Raw genomic sequence first — 26,267 nt, forward strand, 5'->3', positions numbered from 1 at the left:
CCGTGAATAGATTTACCTTGCATCCAGAACGTTTATCCTTCAATTATAGTGCGAATAAAAAAAGAAATAATGCGGTTAATGAAACTCAAGTTGTAACACTTCAGTAATGTAAGAGGAATGGTATTAAAATATCTCTAGCAAAATTTAGCCAGAAAATGATAATGTAGAGTCCACGAAGACAGGCCATGTAGAAGGTGTAAAAACTAGGTCGCCACGTATGAAAAACGCAGAAAAAGGATAATTACATCGAGATTATTCGTACATGTAACATAATTAAAATTGATTAAATGTTCTATGTAGAACATCTCCACTAGCAATATTTACACTGAAGTTATTTGGTCAAGCGAGTGGTTTGCCCGAGGAAATGTTGTGAATGACGTCCCGTATTTTCTGCAGCGACAGATTAGTCTTGGTGAGCTCTTCGATTTTCGTATCTCTATCAGCTACGGTTTGCTCTAGGTTCCTCATCATTTTTTCCAGATCCAAGTTCTGAAAAAAATTGCACAATTTTGGCTATATGTGGCTGCATGGAAACGCGAAGAAATATTTCACGTAAAGTCAAAAACCTTCACAGTCGTTCATTTACACACGTACCGTATTCAAATACAAGTTTCAAAATTTCTGGATATTTAATAATCCTGAATGCGAGTCAATGTTTAAAAAAATTTTCAGACAAATTGCCGTTCAAAAGCAAAATATTCTATTATATTCGTAAAAATATTGAAACGATTCAATTTTTCTGAAAAAATCAGGTGAAAACAATTTAATCACATGCACACTAGAAATAAATCGCGCTGACGAACTCAAATCAAACCTAATCATCAATCGTTGCCGTAGATATGAACCAGTTATTTCTTTTATATTGAAAGATAATTGTCCGGTATATCAAAAAAGAACGCGCTCTGACGATATACAAATATATAATTCTGAACATACTTCCTGCTTCTGCTTTGCAACAATTTTCTCGATGGTGGAATGCGTGCTCTGCAAACTCTCCAGTTCCTGTTGCAGGCCTGAAAAAAAACATGGAACGTCATCTTTCGACATAAAACTCCCGACGCAATGACTAAGAGAAAATGCGGTATAACTTCAGCCACCAACAACACACGATTCATTCAGGAATATTTGAAAATAATTCAAAGTTCAATCAGCCGTTGCCATTTCTCATTCAAGTTCAACAGATCCATCAAAACGGATTTCGTATATTCTATAATAAACTTGCAACGGCAGAAGTTCGAGTTTCCCCCAAATTGGAATATATTTTTTCTAAAACTTGTTTCCATGCGAAAACAATTTTTCTTCTATTTCACACCTAAAACTTCTCGTCACAATAATTCTCACCCTCTTTCTTGGATTTTTCCTTTTCAAACATCTTCTGAAGAGAAGCGGTCTCGGCAGTAGCTTCTTCAAGCGCAGAGGAGAGGAGCTGGAGTTTCTTGTCTTTGGTCGCAAGCTCGGCGTGTAGGGAGTTCAGGGAACCCCGTAGCCGGCAGCTCTCTCGCTCAACTGCTGCTTTCTCCTGGACGTGTCAAATAATTAAGTACCAATTGAAAAGATATTTTATGTGCGAGGAATTACAATTTAGAGGTAATCTGTGTTTAGAGTACACGTTTCGGAAAATTGTCCGTAATTTCATCAGCGATAGCAACATTAGATTTGTAAACTGTATCATCAGTACTATAGTGAATGTAATCTATGATAAAATTGGTAGGAATTTATGATGAATAATTTCTTTTCAAGGGTGAATAATATTCGCTACGATGGGCTGAAACCTTTGAAAGCGTTTCTCTGATGGTGCGAGCCTGCTCCTGGTCGGCTAATTTCTCTGCAAGGAGAGACTGCACGCGCTCCTCTCTCGCTCGCACCAAACCGAGGACGCGATGGTTCTGCAATAAACATAAATTATAATGGTATTAATGATGTCAAATTTAAGTGCATCAAGTCATTTTCACTCAAGTCACAAAATTGTAAGAAACAGTATTCAAGTATAAATCGCACAATGATTCCCAACTCAAGCACAAATAACTTTCTTTGGATACTTGTAAACTTATCCCATGAAAAATTCACATTGGACTAATTCCAGAGAAGCGGATACGATAAAACTTTAATAAGCTCTCTGATTAATTGCTTTTCAAAGCTGAATTTGTGAAGACATTTCTGAAACCAAAATTGAATCTAAACTAAAAAATTTCATAAACAGGGCCAAACTATGAACTCAAGACCCTTTAGAGAAACAGCCACCGCCTTTCAAGAGAAACAGCCACCGGGAGTTCTCCCTCAGCTCCTCTCTACTGACCTCAACTTTGGTGCGCAGCAGACTGCGTTCCAGCACTCGCGACTTTGAATCTGCAACGGACAGCAGCTCCTGCAGGGCGGCCTCAGTGTGCGCCATCCCTCCAAGCTTAAATTCGTACATTTCAACGAGGTCCGTCAGTGGCAAGTCGCGCATCTGAAATAGACCATAACTTCACATTAACTGTATATAGTCAAATGGGTTAAGACAGGATCGCAGCCTTCATGGGGTAAGAAAGGACCAGCCCATGGTGTGCATTCTAATTGCACTGAATTCAATTTGACAAAAGAATATGTTAGAACAATCATTGCCTGTCATTTCAGTGTTTGTGGCAACCCTCTTCTGCAAATAATGAATTTCTGGCTAATTTTTAAAGAAAACCTATGTAAAGAAGGGTCACAAAATAGTTAACCCTGTTTGGGAAATAAGCTCTGTCTAATGACAAAAAATTTTTTGGTCAGGTTTGTGGATGTAGGCTGGTAACCTCAAGTAATAGGCAACTTTTTAGACATACTAGGCATTCCTACCTTCTACCATCACTGCCTGACATGTATTCCAAAATGGGGTAAAAAAGGACCGGACATGGGGTAAGACGGGACCACTAAATGATCCTGTTTTACCACACAAGTGGTCCTGTATTACCCACAAATGGTCCTCTATTACCCTACAGTTTATCAAAAATAGTTTTTAAATAAATATATTATTGTGTAGTACATGGAGTATTTTGGTCAAAATTTTTTATCTTTTGCTCAAACTTCATTATAACTTGTTAGCTTTTTAATTAGAGAAATTTAGTGCACTATTTTAAATTGCATCAAAGGGATATAGAAAATAGGGATGTCTATTCCCATTAGTGAGCTGCAGAACTATGTGCACGATTGGCTGGAGGAAAAATCAGTGTGGGACATGAGAAATAATTATGATCACAACTCTGTGACAGGGCATGAGCTATGTTTGAAGAAGCGCACCACAAATGCAGTTAGCCAGAAAACACATGACATCTGACACTGTTTATTCCTGACACTTTATTACTGACATCTGACACTTTATTTTTATTACCAATTTGATAAATTTTTCAGACAACGACACTAATGGAATTTACATGAAGCATTTAGCAGTGCTCTACAATGAACCAAAGCCAACCCACTATTACTATGCTTAACAAAGTTTTCTCGTGACAAAAACTTCAATAGAAATAGAAAGTGAAGAAAACTCCACAAAAATTCAGCATTTCTCTATTGAAAACGTTTCGGAGACCAGCTCCATCGTCAGTTTGATTAATCTAGAACACAAATACAGTCAGAAAATTAATATAGTTTGGAGTCAAAAAAAAAACGGAAGTTAAAACCTAAATTTACAGGCAAAGGGCAGAATAATAAAGAAATACCTATCTATTCACAATTTCTAATGGATAAGAACTGTAGGCAGCATTTAAACTAGGCTTCTCTTTAAAAATATACAATGATTCCAAAATGCGCAGATCGGAAGCACCAGAACTATAAGCTAAAATCTTAAAGTCTGTGTCGGACACCAGAACATTGCACTGTTCGGCGTGAGTGCGCACAGCCAAATGAGGAGGGCGCGATTGTAACTGCCCAGTCCTATAACTCCTCCCTTTATGCTCAGCAACCCTAGTGTAAAGGTTGCGTGCCGTCATTCCGACGTATGCAGATGCACATCGTGCACAACTAAATTTATAAACTGGGGACGATCGCATGTGAGAAGGGAAGATATCTTTGTAACTAAAAAACCAATCTATTTTGAAATTGTTAACCAGTAGGATACGAAGAATAATGTCCGGAAAGTATTTCATAAACATATCTTTTAATTCTCTTGACATAACTTTGGACGCATGGCCAAAGTATGGAAAAGAACAGTAAACTACTACAACTTCAATGTGACAGATATTAGAGTTGACTTCCCGCAACACAAAACAGTAACAAGTGGTTGTTTAATGAAATAATGTGTTTCTAGATGGATAATATTGAATATCAGATTTGTACTTTTATAAAAAACCTTGTAACATAAGAATTACCAGTTGGTCCTTTCTTACCCCAACCTGGTCACTTTTTTAATCTGTACAGAAAACCCCAGCTCACTTTTTTTAATCTGTACAGAAAACTATGTTAGATGCAAAACGTCTGAGTTGTAGCTTAGAAGCACATTGCATAACTAGACCTTGTGATAGGTTTAGGGTTTTTTTAGTTATTCGTGGTATAGATGCTACAGGCTTGTTAGTGATTTTGGTCCTGTCTTACCCCATCTGACTATATATATATATATATATATATATTCACTTTATCCCTAAAGGATCTGAAAACATATACTTCTGTTCCATACACTGCAATCAGGTTTAAATTAGACATCAATTCTAAGATATCACCGTGCTGAACAAATAGGACCTTTCAAACAAATAGGAACCTCACGACTTTCGTGAAACTCATGCGTAAGAAACCCCATTTACTTAAGGCTCAAGTTGAACAAAATCTCAACTTAAACGTTTTTACCTCTTCTGGGGCCACGATGGCGTTGAGTCTGGCCATTAGATCGTCAACCCTCTTGAATATTTCAGAAATTGATCCCCTGTCAGTGGCTGCCCTTTGGAAGCCGCTGTCGTTACTGATATGCATGGAGTCAAAGGCGTCCTCCAAAACACTGCCTCTTCCCACGGCTGGAGACGCGAGAATCTCCGAGTTCTGACACCGACGGTTTTGCTCGCAGGTCATATTGATGATGACATCCAAACTGCAAGCAACATGAATTGATTAATTACTGATACAAGGATAAAATCATATATTAGTAAGTTAGCACCATGCATTTTGCGCATCTGTGAGCTACACAGTTCATGTCAAGGCCTAATCAGAAGCTCAAGTTCTGCTTATAAATGAAAAGCAGCTCTATATTTTTCTAAAATCCTACTATGAGCTGCGATGCTGACCTGTGCGAAGGTCTGACATGAGATCTCTATGCTCCCTCAATTCCAACCCCAGGCAGAGTAACGAGTGTGAGCAAGATTTAGCTTAATAAATTCCCTTGCTTCCTTCATATAGGTGGCATTGTCAATGATTTCAACTGATCCAACCATAACAATTTAATTCATGATAATCGCGTGTATATAGTATGATTTGCAGCACCTGAAGGAGCACTCACAAAATATTGGCTTAGGCACTGTAATCACGAAATGAATCACCTCAACAGTACAGCCCGACGCAAAAGGTTCGCCCCACCCCTTTAAAACATCATAACACATCGAGTTTTGCCAGTTTTAACGTGCAAATGGTGGCAAACGAATCGTCTTGGTCTCAGTAATCTATAGCAGGTGAAATTTGGTGAAAAAGTTGATTACTGGCGGAAAAATCAAGCGGTCCGTGTTTTTGCACCGACGCAAAAGGTTAGCCCCACTTTGCAAGTTTGGCGCTCTTGCGGACAGGACGCAGCGTAGACTCGCTGCAAAGGGTGCGTTCATAGCGCAGTAGTTGTGCACGGATCTTATGCTCACCTAGGCAAGAAATGGGCGCGGGAAAGCCTCTAACTGAGTTTCAGAAAGGTGCCATTCAAGCCCTGATGGCGCTGACGCCGCGGCGCCATCTTCCAACAAGATAATGCCTCAATCTATACGGCGCGCACGACCAAGGCCTTCTTCAAGCGTGCCAAAATCCGGGTTATGGACTAGTCAGCCAAGTCCCCCGATCTGAATCCCATTGAGAACGTCCGGGGGTACATGGCTGGGATCGTCTACGCCTGCGGGAAGCAGTGTGACACGAAGGAAAAACTCGAGCCGCCTGGTCCTATCTGGACTCGAGCCGCTTGGTCCTTCAAGCCGCCTGGTCCTATCTGGACCCCAACTACCTCCGTAGATTGTCTCAGGGCATGAAAAAGCGCTGCTTGGATGTCTACAAAGCCAACGGGGAGCATATCGGTGCATAATTTTTAGTTTTGCAGCTGACGTTGTTTCGTTTTGCCTAAAATGTCAAAGTGTACAAAGTGGGGCTAACCTTTTGCGTCGGTGCAAAAACATGTGTTTTTCATTTTCTCCGTTGCTAATTACATTTTCAAAACAGTCTATTGTATTTTGATTACTGAGACCAAGACGATTCGTTTGCCACCATTTGCACAATAAAACTCACAAAACTCGATGTGTTATGATGTTTTAAAGGGGTGGGGCTAACCTTTTGAGTCGGGCTGTAGTATGTTGCTACATCTGCCATATCACATCTATCTACACATATTACTATCATTAACGCTTGAAATTTGTACCTAATAAGGAAGAATCCTTATTTCATTCATTCAAGAAAGCCAAGTCTCCAGGTATGTAGACTAGATTAAATTTTTTAATGAAGTTTTTAAATGAGTAGAGATGGAAGTCACCTTTATATTTAGCCAAGGATAATGCTACTCTGATCAAAGAAAACTTTTAAAGTCTCATAATTTACATTTAAGAGAATATTTTAGGAGACAGATTTTCTGAAGAAGCAAGTAAATTTTAATCAAACGGTTTTCACGGATAATTATAATTATTAACAATATTTTGCGAAATTCGCTTATATTGCTGACGAAAATTTTCTAAAGATTCAAATAATTTAATTCATTCAACAGTATAACTTAGAACTTATCCATTGATGTGCTGAATTTATTTATTCCCTTTCTCGAACAACACATGCAAGAAACGCATCGATTTATGATTACAAAAAAATGGTACTCCAAAGAATATTTCTGTTCAGAATTAGTTTTACCTTCAACAACACGTGCCAGAAGCGCATCGATTTACGATTAAAAAAACTAGTACTTCAAAGAATATTTCTGTTCAGTTATTTTTACCTTCAACAACTCGTGCCAGAAACGCATCGATTTATGATTAAAAAATTATTGCTCCAAAGAATATTTCTGTTCAGATTTAGTTATACCTTTCTTGAGACGCGCTGGAGTCACAGAGAAGCTCGACAGCGAGAGCCACAAGATCGCGGTTGAGGCTTGCGTGGCATATCATCACGTGCGGCATCAGGTAGCTGCACTTCATGAGCTGGGGAAAAAACTTATTATAAATGAAGCAATTCACACAATAAACATAATTAAAAGATATGTGATCTTAAACATGATCATGGTGCATTGGAGTAATAAGGTAAGCTGAGGGGTAAACTATATATATGGACGATGATCAAGATACCCTTAAATAATAAACCATAATTCCCTTAAATATACATAATCAAATGTGCATAGAACAAAGAAAATGACTATGGTACTTTCAGTCAAATTCCCGATGAATTGCTCGACGGAGTTTGTTAAAATACAACACAAAACATCCGTTTGCTACCAAGTTTAAAAAAAAACATAGAAAATGGTGTTATTTATTTTATAAAAATAGAGGAAAAGGAGCAAGGAAATTTTGTAGTTGATTTATGGTTGACCAAGTCAAAACTTGCTGACCTCGCAAAAATGGAGAGAAAACTGTAGATCTTCCTTGCCAATTTGCTTGACAAGATGAAGAATGCGCACTATAGCTTCAGCGCACAGGAAGCTAACGCTGCTGCCGCAGCTGAAAAGGAAGCTGCTGCTCACTCCGGCGTCGTGACCATCACTGCACTGCGAGCAGTCGCCACCACTAGACCTGTTTATTGTACATACATAAAGTTTGATTATATACCTCTTTATTGGATGTTCACTTTACGTCAACATTAAATACTATACATGTTCATTGTACAGCACCACTAGATCTGTGCATTGTAAATACCTAACGTTTGATTATATACCTGTTAATTGTACTGATCACTGAAGTGGTCGAGACTTCATGAAACTTATCCACGTGATGGTCTAAATTAAATACTGGTGAGGCAGCTATCAAGCTATTTCTTTACTAGTATATATTTATTTACACAAATTAAGATAATTATTTTTAATTTTGCGCAGAAAACGTACACACGCCAACTTTATTATTCATAACTCAAATCATTGAATACAATTTTACCCACCGTTGTTCAAGTGTAGTTCAACAAAATTGATATTTCTCACACCATTAAAGTTTAAACAATAAACCATTAAAAGTACAGACTTTTAAATCACACTGATCGATATGCCACGAATGTCGAACTTTGCCTTTTTTTGAAAAAATATATTAATATAAAATATTTTACAGGAAAGCAATTTCATCTCGGCTAAACTCAACAAGCAAATGACTGAGTTTTACCAGGGCAAACTCTTCACTTAATTGACAAAAGAGAATGAGTAGCAAAATATTCTCTCATTAATTTAAAAATCATCGGAACATTAAAAGCAAACCTGCAAATAAATTAAATGAAATTAAACATTCAAAAATGGTTACCTACACAGCCATAGGCAAATATACTAACTGAATCATTTTAAAAATGGTTATTTACACATGAACATTAATACTTTTTAACATTCAGCACATTCCAAATTATTTCAATAATTGCACATCAAAATCGTCACTCACGAGTTGGCCATCATAGAATCCAATGGTCGAGTGGATTTTGAAGACAATTTTTGTGCAACCAAAGCGCCCTGCTTCTGTAGTTCTGAAGATTGAGATGCAATTTCCGACAGCTTCTCTAAACCTGAGATGCCAGTAAGTAATTAATTCGCCATTCTAGTGTTTCTAAAAAAACAATAATAATATCACTCACAATAAATACCACTCATAATATTCTAGAATTATATTTGCCGTAGTGATTAACGGTGATTAGGAAAATTCATCATGGTAGTCGTTGAACTGAAATTATAGAAAAAGTTTTAAGTGCCGTAAAACACTACCTATTAAAAAAAACATGAATTCAAAACTATTTAACTATAAAAAATAATAAAATAGCAATGAATATAATAAAAAAAGGCAGTACAGGCGGTGAGCTCCGGCGGAGAGAGCGTGACGCGGCTATGCATGGCAGGGACGCGCTTGAGAACCTCTTGTAGCAGCTGCACAGCCGCGACAACAACCAGCACCTGCTCTACTCCTGCACCTCCCAGGCTCTTTTGCAGCACGCTCTGCATATACACAAAACAATAACATGACTTACACAACAGTAGAATCGTTCAGCGTTCGTCTCTAGCATCCTTAGCGTTCGTCTCTAGCATCCTTAGCGTTCGTCTCTATCATCCTTAGCGTTCGTCTCTAGCATCCTTAGCGTTCGTCTCTAGCATATTTAGCGTTCGTCGCTAGCATCCTTAGCGTTCACCTCTAATATCATTAGTGTTCGCCTCCAGTATCCTAAGTAAGGATACTAAACTTGTTAGTAAGGATAATAAGGATACCTAGAGGCATTTGTAATGTTTTAAAGGCTGTGTATAAGGATGTTTGTGTTTTGTTTATATGCAGTGCATGCTGCAACCTCTGTAAATAGGCATTTACTAAAACGCCTATAGCACTAATTTAATTTACAGAAGTTGAGCGTTTCACACAATGTACAAAGGAAAAACATCAAGGGGCTTTTGTACTAATAAATACAGCTGTTGAAGCGTTCCAAATTTCTAGATGAATAACATCGACAAGGAGCTTTTTGTATTTGATTAAATGCAACAGTTGAAGCGTTACAATTTTCTAGATAAGAACATCAATAATGTGCTTTGCTTAAATAAATTATTCAAAGTTTCGGATGTAGAGATCTGGCCATGAATGAATTACATAAGTGCTCTTCACGCCAACTTTCATTTCTGAAGTTAATGAAAAATGGTAAGAAGAGGAGCTGAAATTCACGATAATTAATAGAATTGTAATTATTCGAGCAGTGTATCAGCCACAAAAGAATTCAAGATTCCTTTTCAATGTAACCTTGGTATATAACATTCCCATTTGAAGCAGGACAATTGTTGTCGTGTCTCAAAGGTGGACAAAGACTAACACCTGCATAGTATGGATTATCAGCACTTCTACTGAGAAGGGAGGTATGAATTCCTAAAGTTATAAAACCATAAATTGACACAGAGTTTCACGTTCTACCATTTTATAATATAAATATTTATAGTTATCTTATATTTATTTATTTGTCTTATTTATATTTATATATATAAATATTAGACCAAGATATCATATTCATCAAGGGTATAAGGTTCATTAAGGGTATAAGGTTCATTAAAAGTATAAGGTTCATTAAGGGTATAAGGTTCGAGATAGTATAAGGTTCATTAGGGGTATAAGATTCATTAAGAGGTAAAAGGTTCATTAAGGGATAAAAGGTTCATTAAGGGATAAAAAGTTCATTAAGGGTAAATGGTTCATTAAGGGTAAATGGTTCATTAAGGGTAAATGGTTCATTAAGGGTAAATGGTTCATTAAGGGTAAAAGGTTCATTAAGGGCATAAGGTTCATCAAGGGTATAAGATTCATTAAGGGCATAAAAAGCTTTATTATCCCCTTTATTAATGGTATACAATTCATTAATTGTATAGTGTTGATTAAAGGTTTAAGTTACCCCGGCAGCCACGCAGAAGCTGGTTATCTGGTGCTCGGTGAGCGGCTGAGACGCAGTGCAGAGAAACGCATGCAGCAGACGCAGGCCCCAGTGACTGCCGGAACTCTCAACCCATGTCACAGCTCTGAAACAAAACTAAGTTCATTAGCAGCATCATTATTAATTTATGATGTTCAATATATTTGTGTCATTGAGATATTTACTAGAGCGTTATAGGGCCATGTGTGTATTATGGATTTTGTTGTTGCACAAATGTTCCATATGCAACATCTACCGTAGTACACTTTTTTGTAAGACGCATACGGTACTAAATGGAAATGAACTTGGTTATCATTCTCTCAGATAATTTTTTTGCAGTAAAAAGTTTAACTTGAATTTTCCTGAAATCAGGATATGCGAGAATGTAGAAATTTATCCGTAAGAATACTAGACAGCTTTGCGGCAAATATTAAATTTATAACTGTCATATCACTATGCTTCTTGCTTAGCAAATCTGACTTTTCTATAATCTAAGTAAGGAGGTTTACACAAAATTTTCCGTACTACCATCACAGCTCATTCTCAGTGGCCACAATTTTTCAGTGATCAGCCGTCATTGGAAATAAAAGGAAGATGTCAGACATGAAAAATCAACACAAAATGAAGGTGCTGCATTGTAATCTTTATGCCACGTTATTTTGTTTTTGTCAAACATTCTCACACCATACAGGGTTAGTTGACAGGTATATCTCTTTCAGAGCATTTGGGAGGGTTTGCAAACGATACTACGCCAGGGCTCTCCTCGCCTTTTGTGTGTTGCTCCTAGTACTAACTACTCGTCAGTTGCTTACTTGAATGTGACTAAAATCAACACAACTAACCTTTCAACTGCAATTAGGAGCGCCCCATTACTAGTTATGCTGAAAATGTGGGTGTAACCTTCAGTGTTGGCATAAATTGTTCAAAGATAGTACTTTCAGCACCAGTTTAAATCTCACTGCCATGTCTTATTTGTCAATTTACGTTCGAATATCTATTGCACAAATTTCAATTGTGTTAATTGAGTATACTTTTTCCTCGCATTTTCAAAGCAAAGATGAGGTGAAGCAAAGTGCAGCAGCAAGCCACTAATTTAGATCTTGAACTCATGAGCTGAACCTTGTAGTCAACATCCTGCCCTCCGCATACAATATCTAACATATAGTATACGTACTCAGTGCAAGAGCTCTCATAGAGTTGGTTGCATTGGTTGCTAGAAAAAAAGGCTCCCAGTAGAAATACGTGCAATAAAGCATGTTCACCTAGGTTGCCCTGGATAAGCTGCCAACTTTCCAGGATTGCAGTATATTTGAATATTACAGTACCTCATTGGTTAACTTACAGAGGTTTGGTAATGGCATAGGTGGAGAGTGGGGGGTAAGTGTGGAGAAACGAGAAAGACCATAATATATAGCTTTATAGATTTGAAACGATACAATGGCTGTGGACTGACCGACTCATATGGCTTCATAAACTTAATTCTATGCCCTCTAACATGGTTTCCCACGGAAAATAATATGAAATAATAATGAAGTTGACACACGCACCACAAAGAACCTGGACTCATAAACTTTTTCACGGAAGATCTGGATTTTTGGTGCCTTTTCTTGCTTTTTAATTTTTGCCTTACCTAAGCCAGAGACTGAAAATGTTAAATTTCATTTCTCAAAAGAAAAAATACTGATAGTAAGATCTACATAACGTACATGCTCTGGAAGGTGTATCCCTCTACTCACTTATCCAATGCAGCTGGCAGGATGTCAGCAGCTTGTGGGAGATCGAGCTTGATAAGGGCTGACAAGAAGTCAGATACATGAGGAAGAAGAGTTTGTTCTTCACATTTGTCAACAAGTTTCCAGATTTCCATGATATCACGGCCGCATGTCTTGTTGCTGTAACAAAAAATTAGTTCAAACTCTCAGCAACAAAATGGATAAAATCTGTGAACATAATAATTCAATTAAATAAAGAGGTAAAGCCTGTCACAATTTCTATCATAATAATTTCTATAACAATTGTATCAATGTACATTTGATTCATGATGCAATGGAAGCACTATAATTTGATTTAGTACGAAAAGTATTGTAAAATAAGGTTCCCTAAGTTAAGGATTCAGTCTTTCATAAGAATGAAACTGTGTGTAATAGGCATATACAAAGAACTTAGAGAAATCGGTGTCCAGATCTTTTATTTTCAGACTTCATTATACTTTTAAAAACCAAATAAAAATAAATTGAAGACATTGTTGTTTGTAAACATTCAAGAAAATAAAAAAGAAGTCTATCCAAGTGAAATAGCAATGTTGATTGGGTAAACAAAATTGTCTAACTGATGTAGATTCTAAACCCTAATCTGAATAATTCATTTACAAGGAAATCGAATTTCAGACTTTTGATATCACATTAGCCGTAATAGTATCAGGTAGACTATATAGGTATGTCTCTCAAGCAGTGTCATTACTACGGCATCCACCAGATACCAAACAAGCATTGATAAATTGTCTAACTCAATGCACACAAAAGTTTAATTGCAACAAGAAAAATGTTTTGACGAAAGATCACGAGTTGCACTTACCTAACAAGCTTGGACCGCACTTGTGGCATATGGGAGAAGCTGACGAGGACGTCAGTCGCAAGCTGGATCAACTCAGCACTGCCATGAGAGAAACCTTCTCTACACACAGCCAGGAGCAGCGATAGTGCACGGTCAACCTGATATCATAAGATCTCAAATTATTTTAATTTAACAAAGAATTAAAAATACTGCAAAATAATTATTTAGTGGAAAAAATAAACTAAAAAAATTACAACAATATCAAATGTAACATCAGTGTTTCATACAATACGTATGATACAGGTTGTGTTCAAACCAATTAAAATAACATGGTTGGAATCAAATTATATTATCAATTCAAATAGGTACGATATGAATTTAAACAACACAAGAGCCTTCTCAGAGTGATGGCAACAGAAACCAAAATTTAAAAAAAATAGTAAAAATAAAATAAGAGTATCATTGGCTTCAGAACAAACAATATTGTAGAAAGCAGACAATTTGGCGAGACTGAGATTCTCAGTTTCTGAAATAAAATTAAGTAAACTACATAGTAACTACGTAGATGGAAAAATGACAAATACCAGAAAATGTATCTGTACAAGAATGGTTACCAAGTGCTGGTATGATGAAACACACCTGAAGTATGACCGACTCTTCAGAATCTATGGGATGGACAGTAGTGATGAGCAGCCAAAGCTCCATGGAGAGAAGTTGTGCAGATTTGCTACAATCATGTAGTTTAGAAACCAGTACTGTGAGAAGTCGCTGTTGAGAGATAGAACCAACATAGTAAAACAATTTATTTAAATGATAAGTGATACCTAATGTGAATGACTAGCAGATCCTAAAATTTATAATGGACTTTAAAAATCAATATTGTTGGAATATTTGGGTTTTTATTAGGATTTTAAGATTTAAAAGTCTCATGCTGTTATATTAACATTTAGTACCGTTTTTCTCCACCTACATTAGGATTGGCCCACTGGACCAGGCACTGCAATACAGGCAGGTTACAGCGACACAGGTTGCAGAGAGTAGTCAATGCAGGACACAGAAGAAGCTTATCTCTGTCACCAGTTGTCTCCACACTCTCTATAATTGTGTGCACAAGGTGGGGAAGTAGCGTCGGTAGCCAGGCTTCTTTACGCTCAATCTGCGGTTATATTTTAGAGTTGTAATCAAAAAGAAGAAAAAATTAAGGTAAAATGAGACAAGTAATAAATAGTTTGGGCAAGAAAATGAAAAAATTCAAGTTTCAATTAATACTCTAATGTTTTTTCCATACCTTGATGCCGTGAGTGATTTTCTGCAAGAGAGTGAGCGTCTTCAAATAGCGATCAGCAGATAAGTCAACAATTTGCAGGTATTCACCAAGAACGGGAACCATCTGCACCTCATCCCTGAGAACAAAAAGCTTTTATTCAGCAGAAAGGTGGCAGAACATGTAAATGAGAATAGATGTTAGCTTTACTGGAATTTTAGTATAAATATGTGGTTATACCTGGAATAATTTTTAGAAACTCTTGGCAAAAATAAATACAAGCTAACAAAAAATAAATATAAAAACAAACACAATAAAAAATATTTTATCTTTTTTTGTCTCTGTGTTGCAATTTCTATTTTGAATTTAACTAGATTATGATTCTTGCAAGTGAATTTATTCATTAATAAATACTAATGATTTACATACCTGAGGGCTCTGAGAACAACAGGAGACTTTGCCATATGAGATATTAGTAGAATAGCTTTCCAGGCAACCACGTTTTGGGAATCAGGCTTGGCAAGAAGCATGTCCAAGCACGAGTAGAATTCCAAGGTCTCTATTGATGAAGGTTCAAATGTGGTGAGATCTTCTTCAACAGTCAGTAGCTGTTCAACATACATGCAAGCAATAGGTTAATGCTTTTTTTATTTTTTAATCATAATCATAAAACATTTTGAAAATTGTATATAACCATTTACAGTTCAGTGGTTTCACACCTTTTGACTCGGAAGAGAGTTTCAAAAACTACTTACTATTAACAAAGAAGAGTAAATAGTATTTACTAAGAAAGTAAATATTCTCTTAGAGCATTTCTGATATTAAGATAATGGATTTGTTCAACGCCTGCAATGTGTTGCTAATGTCAGGACTACTGCCCTAAAAATATAGAGGGACCAGATCAGATACTGAAAATTCTGCCAATGTTTATAGCTTCCATTGAACGGTAGAGACAAAGCCTAGAATGCCTTTATACCAAACACAAACAGTGATAATTCTAAACGAATAACTTTACTCAACAAAAATATTATGTAGCATCCATCCATAGGTCATTGAAGTGCCATAATTTATTTGCGATTCTAGTTAGGGTGTAACTTCAGGAATCATAATTATGCAGGGTTTAACTCTAGGAAGTGAATAGATAAACTAGTAGCAAATCCAGTTCAAGGATATCACATATTGAAATAGAAATTTTATATTCATGTATTTTGTTGATCTTTTATTATTGAACCATTAGGGCAAGATAGAGACCAGATAAGGAAATTTCTCAAATAAATACAGGTTCTAAATTCCACTCCCCAAAACTTGAAGAAATTATTTGTACATTCTCATATTTTACCCTCCAAATTCAAAGAAAACAGATCAAGCCTAGAACTTCATGATGTCTCTCACCTGCATTTGTCGTTGAAGCTGAGGCATAACTTTTTCAGGTCTAAGAAAATAGTCATACGTCATCCTGATAAATTTTTTAATTTGCTGCAGGTTACTGCCAGAGCAGTCACTGGAAGCCATTTTCAAGAAATATTTCTAAAAAATAAGTTGCAACTATAATTTTGCTGCTTGATTTACTACTTCTCTAGAAAAATGTTTAGAAATATTAAAAACCATCAATATAAAATTTTAGCAGCATCTAAAAAAATTTTTCCATATGTCACAGGAATGATTGATGAAATTCTCATTACCAGAATCTCATGGCTCCTACTTTCCTAGCCTCAACTTTATGGGAGGATTTTTATTGTTTCTTGTTGATAACTTCTTACCTTGAAACATTTCATAAACAATTTAGGCTCACTTTAAAGGTCTTTGCAAGGGCTATTGTATGGCATCTCTGAAAAAATTAATATGATATTTGTAAGCTGTGAGAAGCAAAAAAAAATTGTCCCAAATTACCCCTGGAAACGGAGTACCGTCAACTGGGGTGACTTTGGCCGCCGAGGTGACTTTAGCCAACGTTTATGATTTTGGTTTGCAGTCATTTGTTTCTATTGTAATTGTGTTATGTAATTGGAACAAAATGGTATCCAATGTAGTTTTTCATATCTTTTGATTGGAAACTGTTTTATTTCAATAATTTTATACCCTGCTTGACAAACACAATCTGAATGCCACAGTACTTTGAAGAAAAAAAAAGCTGCGTGCAAACGTCAATATTTTGAGATACAAAAAGAATTTTGGAATCAGATTTGTTTCACTTATTTTGGTATCTTGTATAATGATTATATCAATGGCTATATATATAGTCAGATGGGGTAAGACGGGATCACAGCCTTCATGGGGTAAGAAAGGACCAGCCTCTGGCATGCATACTGATTGCACTGAGTTCAATTTGATATAAGAAACTGTTAGAGCAACTATTTCCTGTCATTGCAGTGTTTGTTTCAACAATGTACAGCAAATACATGAAAAAATAAAAAATAAAAAAAATCTATATAATAAAAAAAAATCATGATTTTTTTATATAAAAATCAAGTGATTTAATCACATGATTTAATTTTGATTTAATCATTGCCAACCCTGCACTTGGCTGTAGGTATTCTCTTCTGTTGATGTGGCTTCTAGGGTAGGCATGCTGCTGTGGTAGGTGCCTGGGGATCTATGCACATCTGCTCGAGTTGTAGTTACCTGGAAGGAAGATTCTTTTGGTGCACTTTGCAGTTGCAGCAAATTTTTTACTGCCTGGCTGATTTGGTTCACATTGGTGTTATTATTTGAAAGAGGATTTCTGAACATCAAGTCAGTTTGCCTCCTGGCAGAATCATAAGTCATGCCCTCTCGTGTCAGCTTGTCTATTGCCTTAGCTTGTAGGTTGTATCGACATTCTCTGTGACTGGCAATATGAGGTCCTCCACAAATTGCACACTTATAAGTGGTTGATGTGCACACTTCCTTTGAGTGATTTCCTGCGCAGAGTAGACAGCGAACAGGCGCTGTGCATCCACTGGCAAGGTGCCTAGGTCTTTGACATCTACATATAGCATCTGAGTGTGGGTGGGTTGTAGGTTCTTACTTGATATGCGATAAAACCAAAGAGGACTTTTTCTGGGAGTTGGCTTCCTTCAAAATCCACTTTAAGGACCAGGGACTCTTCTTTTTTTGATCCAGAAAATTTTGGCAGTCAGGTGATCTTGACTATTTTGCAGGGTTGTATCTGCAGGTCTAAAAGCTCTTCTATGTTGACATCCAGGCCTACTGGTCCAATGACACCTGAGCAGGAATTGCCCAGATCCAATGTTGGTTTGTAACATTTGATTATCCAGTTTCCAAGCTTGGTTGTTGAAAGTAGTTTTTTCTGTTCCTGTTTTTTAGAGGGTTTAAATTCTACAGCAATAATGTTGTGCCATTTATTAATGCGTACGTCATGGATTGAGGTGTCTTGAATTATCTTTTGTAGTACTCTTGCAACTGTGATGGGGTCCAATGAGATTTTTCTAGTATCAGGAGATAGCTGCTTGATTATCACCGTGTTGTTGTTTCCAGATGATTTATCGCTAGCATTGGTTGGGAATGCTTTATACTGTGTTCTTTTGACAGACAGTTTGGGAATTTTGTTGATGTTAGAACTAGCAGGAGTGGCTGTTGAACTGATTGAGCAGTCTGATTCTTGTTCAGATTCTGTACCAATTTGTCATTTGTGCCTGCTGCTGCTAGGATAAGGAAGCCTTTCTTGCAAGTCCATGCTTGATCTGGTTCTTCTGTCATTTTCTACTGACTTGGGCTTAGTTTGATAGCAGGTGATGTCTTCATCTGATTCATCTGAAGATGGTTGAAGTCCAGATTGCAGGAGAGGGCCAGCAGTATCTTGTGATGGTGTTTCTGGAACAATATTCTCATCATCTCTGCCAGGGCTTGGCATGTCAGACTCAGAGTCTGACATTATGCCCATGTTTTTTTTTCCAATCTCAAGCTACAGCTTGCAATAGTAATGCAGAAAATAAGTTATATGCCAGTATAAATGACAAGATTTACAGCAAATAATTAAACAAAAACAAAACAGAGTACAATTTTCCCCAACAGTAATATAAAGATAGAGTATAGGCTGGTATTGATGTAACAATTTTACATAGCAATTTGTCAATGCATAACAGAGCCAAACAAGTTTTGATATTGAAAACAAAAGCAATGGTTATATTCAAACTACAGAACTGTACAGGAGTTCTACCTAATACCTAATTGGTTTGGGACATGAAACATAAACTTAACAGTAACACATTTGCAATATGATTGATTCTAAAAGATGACAAAATATTAATAATAAAAAATAATAAAAATAATAATACCGTAAAATGGGGTAACTTTGACCACTTTTTTATTTCGAAACAATGCCATTTTTTTACTAGATAAGTTAAACTTAAATTGAAACATGCAAAATACAGGTCTATACTCTAGCTTTACTCACCATAAATTGCTGGCTCCTGCCTCTCATAGTTTTCATGTAATTTCAAAAAAAGTGATGGTCTTTGTTACCCCAGCTCTTGGGGTTTCTTTGACTGGGTGGTAAAATTAATTTTATTTTTTGGTAAAATAACTCCAAATAACTCCAGGTTGTGGTGCATTGTAGAAGAACTCTTCTAGTTACATATGCAAATGACAGATTTTAGGTAAGGTAAGTGTCGTAGTTTGCAAATACGGGCGCCACCCCCCAATGGCAATGGGCGCATGGTGCAATTCTATAGGTTATTCAAAAGAACCTGGTCTTATGTCATTTTGAACTGATCGACACTTCTTTACGGACCGATCGGATCATGTAACAACACAACCTTATCTGGCAAAAGCTTTCTTGCTTCTGAAGAAAGGGGCGGTTCGCTGTGTCAGCTGACACTGGCCATGGGCGGGCCTTATTTGAATTTGAACACATGCATCCATTTGAAATCCTATACCTATAGTCCCATAGTATACGAGTCAAAGAGCCTAAATTTTTAATTCTATATAAAAAATGTACGTTTCTGCATCGATTATAATGCTGCTAACATTAACAAACTTTGAAGTATCTCTAATGCAAGAAATACTTGCTCAAACAATTTTATTTTCAATATAAGCAACTGGATGCAAAAATCAGTTCGCAAGAACCAACATAGCACGGAACAACAGTAATTTCGATTGATGTTAATTTCTAAATTAAAATGTATTTAGCCAGTATTTCTTGCATCAGAGATACTTTCAAGTATTTAAATGTTAACAGCATCAAAATCCACATAGAAATGTAAACTTTCAATAGGTTTTAGACTAAAATTTATGCTCATATTCCAAAGAACTGAATGCAATTTGAAATCAAAAATGACAAATGAATCGATGGCGCTTTCTGGCACCTTCTGTCACAGCTGTTTGCAGTTTCAGTGCATTTTTTAGCATAAGTTGCCAATACGTATTTAATGTAGTCTTCCCTTGTTACAAAACTTACAAAATAACCTTGAATTATTGATTGCTAATTTCTTGCATTAGGTAAATGTTTATGATTCAAATTGATCATAGAAGTTGTACCCTGTCTCTTATACACATCTAGATGTGTATAAGAGACAGGTGTAGAAGCCTGTATTGTTTCGTGCACATAATTAAGCCTACTTATTGCAGGTGTCGCATGATTTATAAAAGTTATTTACTTGGTGTTTTTTGTGCAAGTTTTAGGTATTCTGGTGTGCAACTGAGGTGTATTATTTTAGTTTTGACATCACTGTCCAGTGTCCAATGACATCGCTGTCGAGTGTCGACCATTGTCGCCGTGCGGCTTAGTCGAATTGTCATGGCCTGTCGCCCCTTTATAATCTTCAGACAAAAGTTTAAAGCTTACGACATACTATTTATGTCGTAATTCAACCATGTAAATAGATGATAATTCTGACCATTACTACAGAGTTTTATATGGACGAGCGGCGAGTCAAGTAGGTAAGTTGATTTTTATTGACTTATTCAATGAACTGCTAGTCAAATTGTATGACTTTGTTAGAATTATTTTAGTACAATAATATTGTTACTAATATTGCCATGATCAGACTAATAGAATATAATCAGGGCTTTATGCATAGAAATTGGGAATAACTGGTTCTGAGAATTGAACCTAAAATGTGATCAGTGTGATGATAAAATTGAAAGTACCATTAAGTACATAATAATATTTGGAGAATAATCTAAAATTGATTTGTTATATAATCTCTCAATATTTTAGGGATTTGACATAAGACANACATGTTTGCGAAGTGCAAACCGCGATTTTTTAATCAAACAAAAATTTATGACATTCGAGCCGCGAGATTTCATACCTACTGAAATTATATGATATTAGAGCCGCGATATTTCAGACAAAAATAGGACTTTTCCAGACTAGATGTAGCCAAGGTTTCAATAGAATAATTCAGCCTTAATCAGAAAATGATAATAGTGTTTAAATACAATGCAAGAATTTTATCTACCTAACCTTGGCTGGCTCACAAACCTAGTACTCCTACAGTCCTACCTACTGCCTCTTCTCATAAAGAGAAGAGGAGGGGGAGGGGAGACTGGAGAGAAAGCCAGCCGGGTTCTTGATGCTAGAAGGACCCTTCAGGGCGGCTCAGGCCTTCACTAAATATACTCGTGGTATTTATAGTAGTCCAAGATCAAGTAATATGTGATTTATAGGCGATTATTTACCGGTTAACTTAACGGAATAAAAGGGCGATAGACACTAGAGATGTTTACTACTCGATGAACGCAGCTGACTCTCTCCTTGAGTTGAAGCAAGCTGTCAGCCTGTCAGGATTTTTCAAGACAACGGTTGATAAATTTTGTTACTTTAATCGCTACACATTAAAGCAAAATAAAGTAGCAGGTCTTATTGATATCTCCTGCCTAACTAACGTCCACGCATTACCGATCTCATTTCATAGGAAGAAAGTTGATAACCGAGTGACAAAATTTGGCCGCCCGCCGTTCAAAAGAGTAATGCTCGAATGCACTTGTACTTCAATGATCAACACACAGAGGATGAAAATTTTAATAGTATGAATTCGTCATAACTCGAATCATATAATTGATTTTGAAAAATATCGATAGTGACAACGACTCTCGTGATGTCGATGAAGTTTATGTTGGAAAAATTGGATGATGTAGTCTATATATGATTGACTTTTAGGAGAGCATAACAAAAAATCTTAGCCTTAATTAAGAAGAATAATATATTAAAATGAATTTAAAAGTCGTCATTTATTGAATATCTAAGACAAATCTAATTATCTGGCTTGAAGTACGTTGAATCATTGCTTTACACTGTATAATGACTTCGAAACATGACTTACTTTAATGAACATTACCTGGCAAGTTATTGTCAGAAACTAAAACTGAAGCACGCAAACGTTGACAAAATATTTCATTTGTGCTTTAAAGGTTTTCAGACAAAATTCAAATGTCCAGTCACGCCTTAGAAATTATTTGCTCCTGGGAATAATCTGATGAAGAGCACCAGTTTAGAACCTAAAATTAGAGGTGGCCTGACCCTCTATGCTCGCACGGCTTTCCTCAAATTGGTCAGATAGCTCACGACCTTCGAGACGCTCGGGTGCGCCCGTTGCTGCACATGCCCGAGCTCGTTAAACTCTGCGAAATTCTAGATTAGTCGATGACAGTGTTGTAAATTAGTAAAAAAATGTATCCGTTTCGCGGTAATGGAAAATGTCTTGTGTAATAATAAAATTAAGGTGGACTAAATGAGGGATTGAGAGTACGTATTAACTCCTAATTACGTGATTATATGAGAACAATAATTCATTTTTCTTAAAAAGGCCGCTATTGTAATATAAAAAGGTGTAATTTACAAGTTGAAAATTTTTTAAACGGAAAATTTTTATGATAAAACTCAACATTAGTCGAGTGCCTCTTCAAGTGATTTTTGTTAGAGTGAGAGAGGAAATAATGTGCGTGGGAAGAGCACTTGACCCAAAACAGAAAATCACCATTCAAGTCTAGTGTTTAATAAAAACTATGCTCATTTTAGGGGTCTACGAGCTTCCTGTAGCAGGGTCCAAAGTGGAATAAGCCTGGTTTTAAATGTATTCAGTTCAAATTTAATCAAATAATGGAACCTTGATCATAATTTAGAACGTATCGAAACGAACAGATCGATATGAGTTCATGTGTTAGAACTGAGCAGGTTAACAATATATTTAGATATTTTATGAGCCCCGCGAGCAACGCTCTTCATGTTATTGTAGTGAAATGAGATAAAATTCCGTGAAAATCGGCACGGAATGCCGACTGTTGATAATTTCATCTGCGACCAATGCTAGTGCCTACTCAACAAATTCTCAAGGGCGGCTCGAGCCCCAACCCTGTCGTTGAGAATGACCCAAGGAGACCACAGACATCCAGGGATAGGGAGAGATTGGACGCAGGAAGGAGAGCTCTCAAAGAACTTCTCAAGAAACGAGAAGAAAAAAAGAAGAAGAAAAGATCCTGCTCAGATATCCTTAGGCTTTACACAACCATCATCGGTGGGCTGTTGGTCATTGGAGGTTTGATGGTACTGATGTTCCTTGTTCCGATGACCATCGATCCTGCAGTCGCAACTCTAACCTTCGAAATTAATCCCGAGCCTTCGATTTGCATGACCGTGTCTCACAAAACAATCCTGGGTCTCAGTAACACATCTTGGTGTTCGTGCACGGAAGGTTGTACTTCCGATATCTTTCGATGCTATCAAATAATGGTGGCTTATAAAAAATCGGCGGGATCTTCATCAAAACGACGTGCCAGGTCTATTGCATCAGGACTAAATAACTCACAATCTGAGTATAAAATAACTGAAAATGAGATGAAATTCATTTCAACACACACAACCGCAAGCACTTTACAGAAAAAAGAATCACCTATCGACCTACAGCTTACTAATTTTACAACAGATATTGATGAAGACCTCCGAAGAAATGAATTTAAAAGTCCCACAGAAATAGTAATGGAAGTTGGAGAAGAAATTAAGAACGAATATTATCCGTACGACGACATCACTGATGAAGATCTCTCTCAAATAGAAGTGCTAGAGAACTTTCCTGATTATATTGCTGACGATCTGACAGATCCGTATAGCAACGATCTCTCTTTAGACCGTCGCAGGAGATCTTTGGATCTCAGTGACTGGGACGTCACCAACGCGTCACTATTTATCAACGTTAAGGGCTGTGGATATCCCCCTGATGTAAACTGTACAATTTTTGAAATTAAATATAGTAAATTAGGTCGAAGATTTTACTGTCACTTTAGCCAATTGAACCCGTACTTAGTTTTAGACGAGTATGATCCTGACGCCGCGACACTAGACCTGTACTATTCCATCGGGGTGCCCTTCGCTGGAATGATCGGTGGATCAATTCTTATGTGCCTCATGCAGATGCCTTACAAGAAAATAATCAAGCGTCTTCGGCGGAGGAAAGTTGAAAATACACACAAGTAAGTCGGATGCTATCTTGTCTATATTTAATATTATTTATTTACTTAATTATATTAATTACATTTAATTGGTCAAGACAGACAACCAATTCTTGCATTGGAATTGTCCTGCGTACATTATGACTCCCGCGTAGATTTAGAGTGCTGAGCTGGAACGATTAAAATACGATTCTTTGCACGTATTCAGCCGTTAACGCAAAACCCAATTCGCAATGGTATCTAGAATTTTTAAAAAGACGAACCTTTTTGAAAAAGCAAGGTTAATAAAATATGAACTTGAGTTACGTATACAAATTCCAAAAGCGTGATCTGACTTTCTAAAGAATCTTCCTTTGGGAAGTTTCATGGACCTCCTTACATCCTCTGTCCATTCTTTCTGGAATTCAGCTCTCGTATTGATTCCGAGCTCAGTGTTGTGACCCAGCAAGCCTTACTTGCTGCAAGCGTGGCCTTAAGTTATTATTGGGCAATATTAATAGTAGAAAACAACGATGTTCGTATATTATCTATGTTTTTCATCTTCCTGCGTTAATAGAACATTCACCATAGCGACAAGGTTCTAATAGTCATGCTGTTCCCCCAAGTGTTTATTTCAAGGGGCCAGAACTGAAGTATTTAAGTATAAAGTATATATCACGGCATAAAGTATATACGAAAATGGTATCCATCATGCGGAAGGTATATTTGGAATAAGTATCTATAGAATAGAATAGAAGTGTTGGCACTGAAGAAATTTGCCCATGGCCTGTTGCCGATTCTTGTACTTTTCGTGACTTTATTCACAAGCGATCCGGCCTAATTGGAACTCGATCTTTCCATAACTGACGATTGATTGAGATAGCTGCTGGACTTATTGCAAGGCCCGTAAGGTGCTAGGCATTTCAAGACTGAACATATATGCATCTGCATAGCTTCGTCTAGTCTGTTCTTGAAGGCTATCAAGAAAGCATTCGCAGGATTGAAGAACGTGAGTCTATATAAGCAATCCGCTGAGACCTCTGATGCATATTGGGTTCATAGAATCTTGAGATGAACATGAGTGGAGAAACAAATAAAACTATAAATATCGTCATAATATCTTCAGAATAAGGCGTCGTTCATTGAATTTTTTGTGAGCGGAATAATTAAAGGTCTGAACGGAGGCGGTAAAAATAATAGCGCCCCATAGTATAGTGTCATGTCTATAGGGCTAGAAAAATTGCCTTTTATTAAGAGTGTGAATCAATTGCCTGAAATGCGTCATGAATTTAGATGGGCACTAATTGGACGATAGGCATGAAGTCGATTTTTTGAAAAGAAAAAAAAGATTCAGCTTAGTGAGGAAGACTTGGTCAACCATGCAAGTATTCTTAACAATATTTAATACCATGCATATGTTCGATCTAAACCTGTATCTCGTAATACCAAGAGTACTTTTGTGTATAAGAAAAGTTTAAATATATATATATATGTATATTTTGCCAGAAGAAATTGTACAAACCCAAGTGGATAATTTTATTATCGCACAAACATTTTTTGTATATTCGAAATAATTCAAAAACCTTCAGATAAATCTACTGAGTATTTCTGAATATTATAATAATGATGAAAAAAAATTATTTCGCATCGCAAGTAGTAAATTTTCCCGGATAGACACACACTATTTTACACGTGAAGATTATAAATTTGTTTGGTTGCCTTGGCTTGTGTAATAAGGCAATGCTACAGAATTGATTGCCGTCACAATTAAGGAACGTGAGAAAAAGAACTAACTGTACATCGCAGCGATATCTGTTGATATGTTCTACACAAATGGCAGTTGCTGTAGCTAACCAAACCGGGCGCGCTCGACTGCATTAAAGTCAACAAGGATGCCAGGTAATTACATTAATTGTAGGCCGTATCGATTGGCTCGGCCAGAAGCGTACATAACAAGGCAATTCAAGGGAGGGTTATGCTGAGCTGAAAAATAATTGAAGGCAGGAATTGGGCTTGTCAAAGACAATTCGAATGTTGAAAAAAGAATTGATAAGAGCTCGTCTTTGGTATATCATGAGGAGTTAGAGAAGGGGTGAGGGAAGCTTGTTGAATGTATAAAGACGATTATAAAAAGAATTGAAAAGTGAATTGTAGGAAATTGATATAGAAATTTATTGAATTCAGTAGCATATTCAATATTGTTTTTTATTTATCGAAAACGAATGGACGGAGGCAGCTTGTCAAATATGTAAAGGCAATAATAAAAGTGGTTCGTTGAAGCCGTGCAAATATGACGTCTATATAAACACAATCGCATGTACCAATAGAAGCTGCATTAAATCACTGATGCTAT

General features: G+C 36.7%; 2 protein-coding genes across 2 annotated transcripts; one reads left to right on the forward strand and one right to left on the reverse strand.

Moving 5' to 3' along the window:
* Positions 1–55: 55 nt before the first annotated feature.
* On the reverse strand, positions 56–16,318 carry LOC108675806 (protein CIP2A homolog). The gene is made up of 18 exons (XM_018163833.2): positions 15,938–16,318; positions 14,975–15,153; positions 14,570–14,684; positions 14,252–14,437; positions 13,921–14,049; positions 13,303–13,439; positions 12,465–12,620; positions 10,711–10,834; positions 9,142–9,286; positions 8,742–8,862; positions 7,718–7,898; positions 7,198–7,313; positions 4,801–5,038; positions 2,297–2,449; positions 1,773–1,886; positions 1,342–1,519; positions 937–1,013; positions 56–489 (listed from the first exon to the last, which is right to left on the reverse strand). Exons 1-18 carry the CDS (start codon positions 16,055–16,057, stop codon positions 340–342), a joined length of 2,619 nt encoding a protein of 872 aa, XP_018019322.1. The 5' UTR covers positions 16,058–16,318; the 3' UTR covers positions 56–339.
* Positions 16,319–22,062: 5,744 nt separating this feature from the next.
* LOC108675805 (protein tipE) lies at positions 22,063–23,960 on the forward strand. The gene has a single exon (XM_018163832.1). It carries the CDS (start codon positions 22,794–22,796, stop codon positions 23,958–23,960), a length of 1,167 nt encoding a protein of 388 aa, XP_018019321.1. The 5' UTR covers positions 22,063–22,793.
* Positions 23,961–26,267: the final 2,307 nt, after the last annotated feature.

The sequence above is a fragment of the Hyalella azteca genome, unplaced genomic scaffold (assembly GCF_000764305.2).
Source record: "Hyalella azteca isolate HAZT.00-mixed unplaced genomic scaffold, Hazt_2.0.2 contig10125, whole genome shotgun sequence".
NCBI classification, from domain to species: Eukaryota; Metazoa; Arthropoda; class Malacostraca; order Amphipoda; family Hyalellidae; genus Hyalella; species Hyalella azteca.

Coding starts and splice junctions, on each gene's coding strand:
- LOC108675806 (XM_018163833.2), bottom strand. CDS start 16,057: ATGGCTTCCAGTGACTGCTCTGGCAGTAACCTGCAGCAAATTAAAAAA. Junction 10,835..12,464: donor CTGCCAGCTGCATTGGATAA/GTGAGTAGAGGG, acceptor GTTTTGTTTCAG/AGCTGTGACATGGGTTGAGA. Junction 2,450..4,800: donor CCATCGTGGCCCCAGAAGAG/GTAAAAACGTTT, acceptor GGTCTATTTCAG/ATGCGCGACTTGCCACTGAC.
- LOC108675805 (XM_018163832.1), top strand. CDS start 22,794: ATGCTAGTGCCTACTCAACAAATTCTCAAGGGCGGCTCGAGCCCCAAC.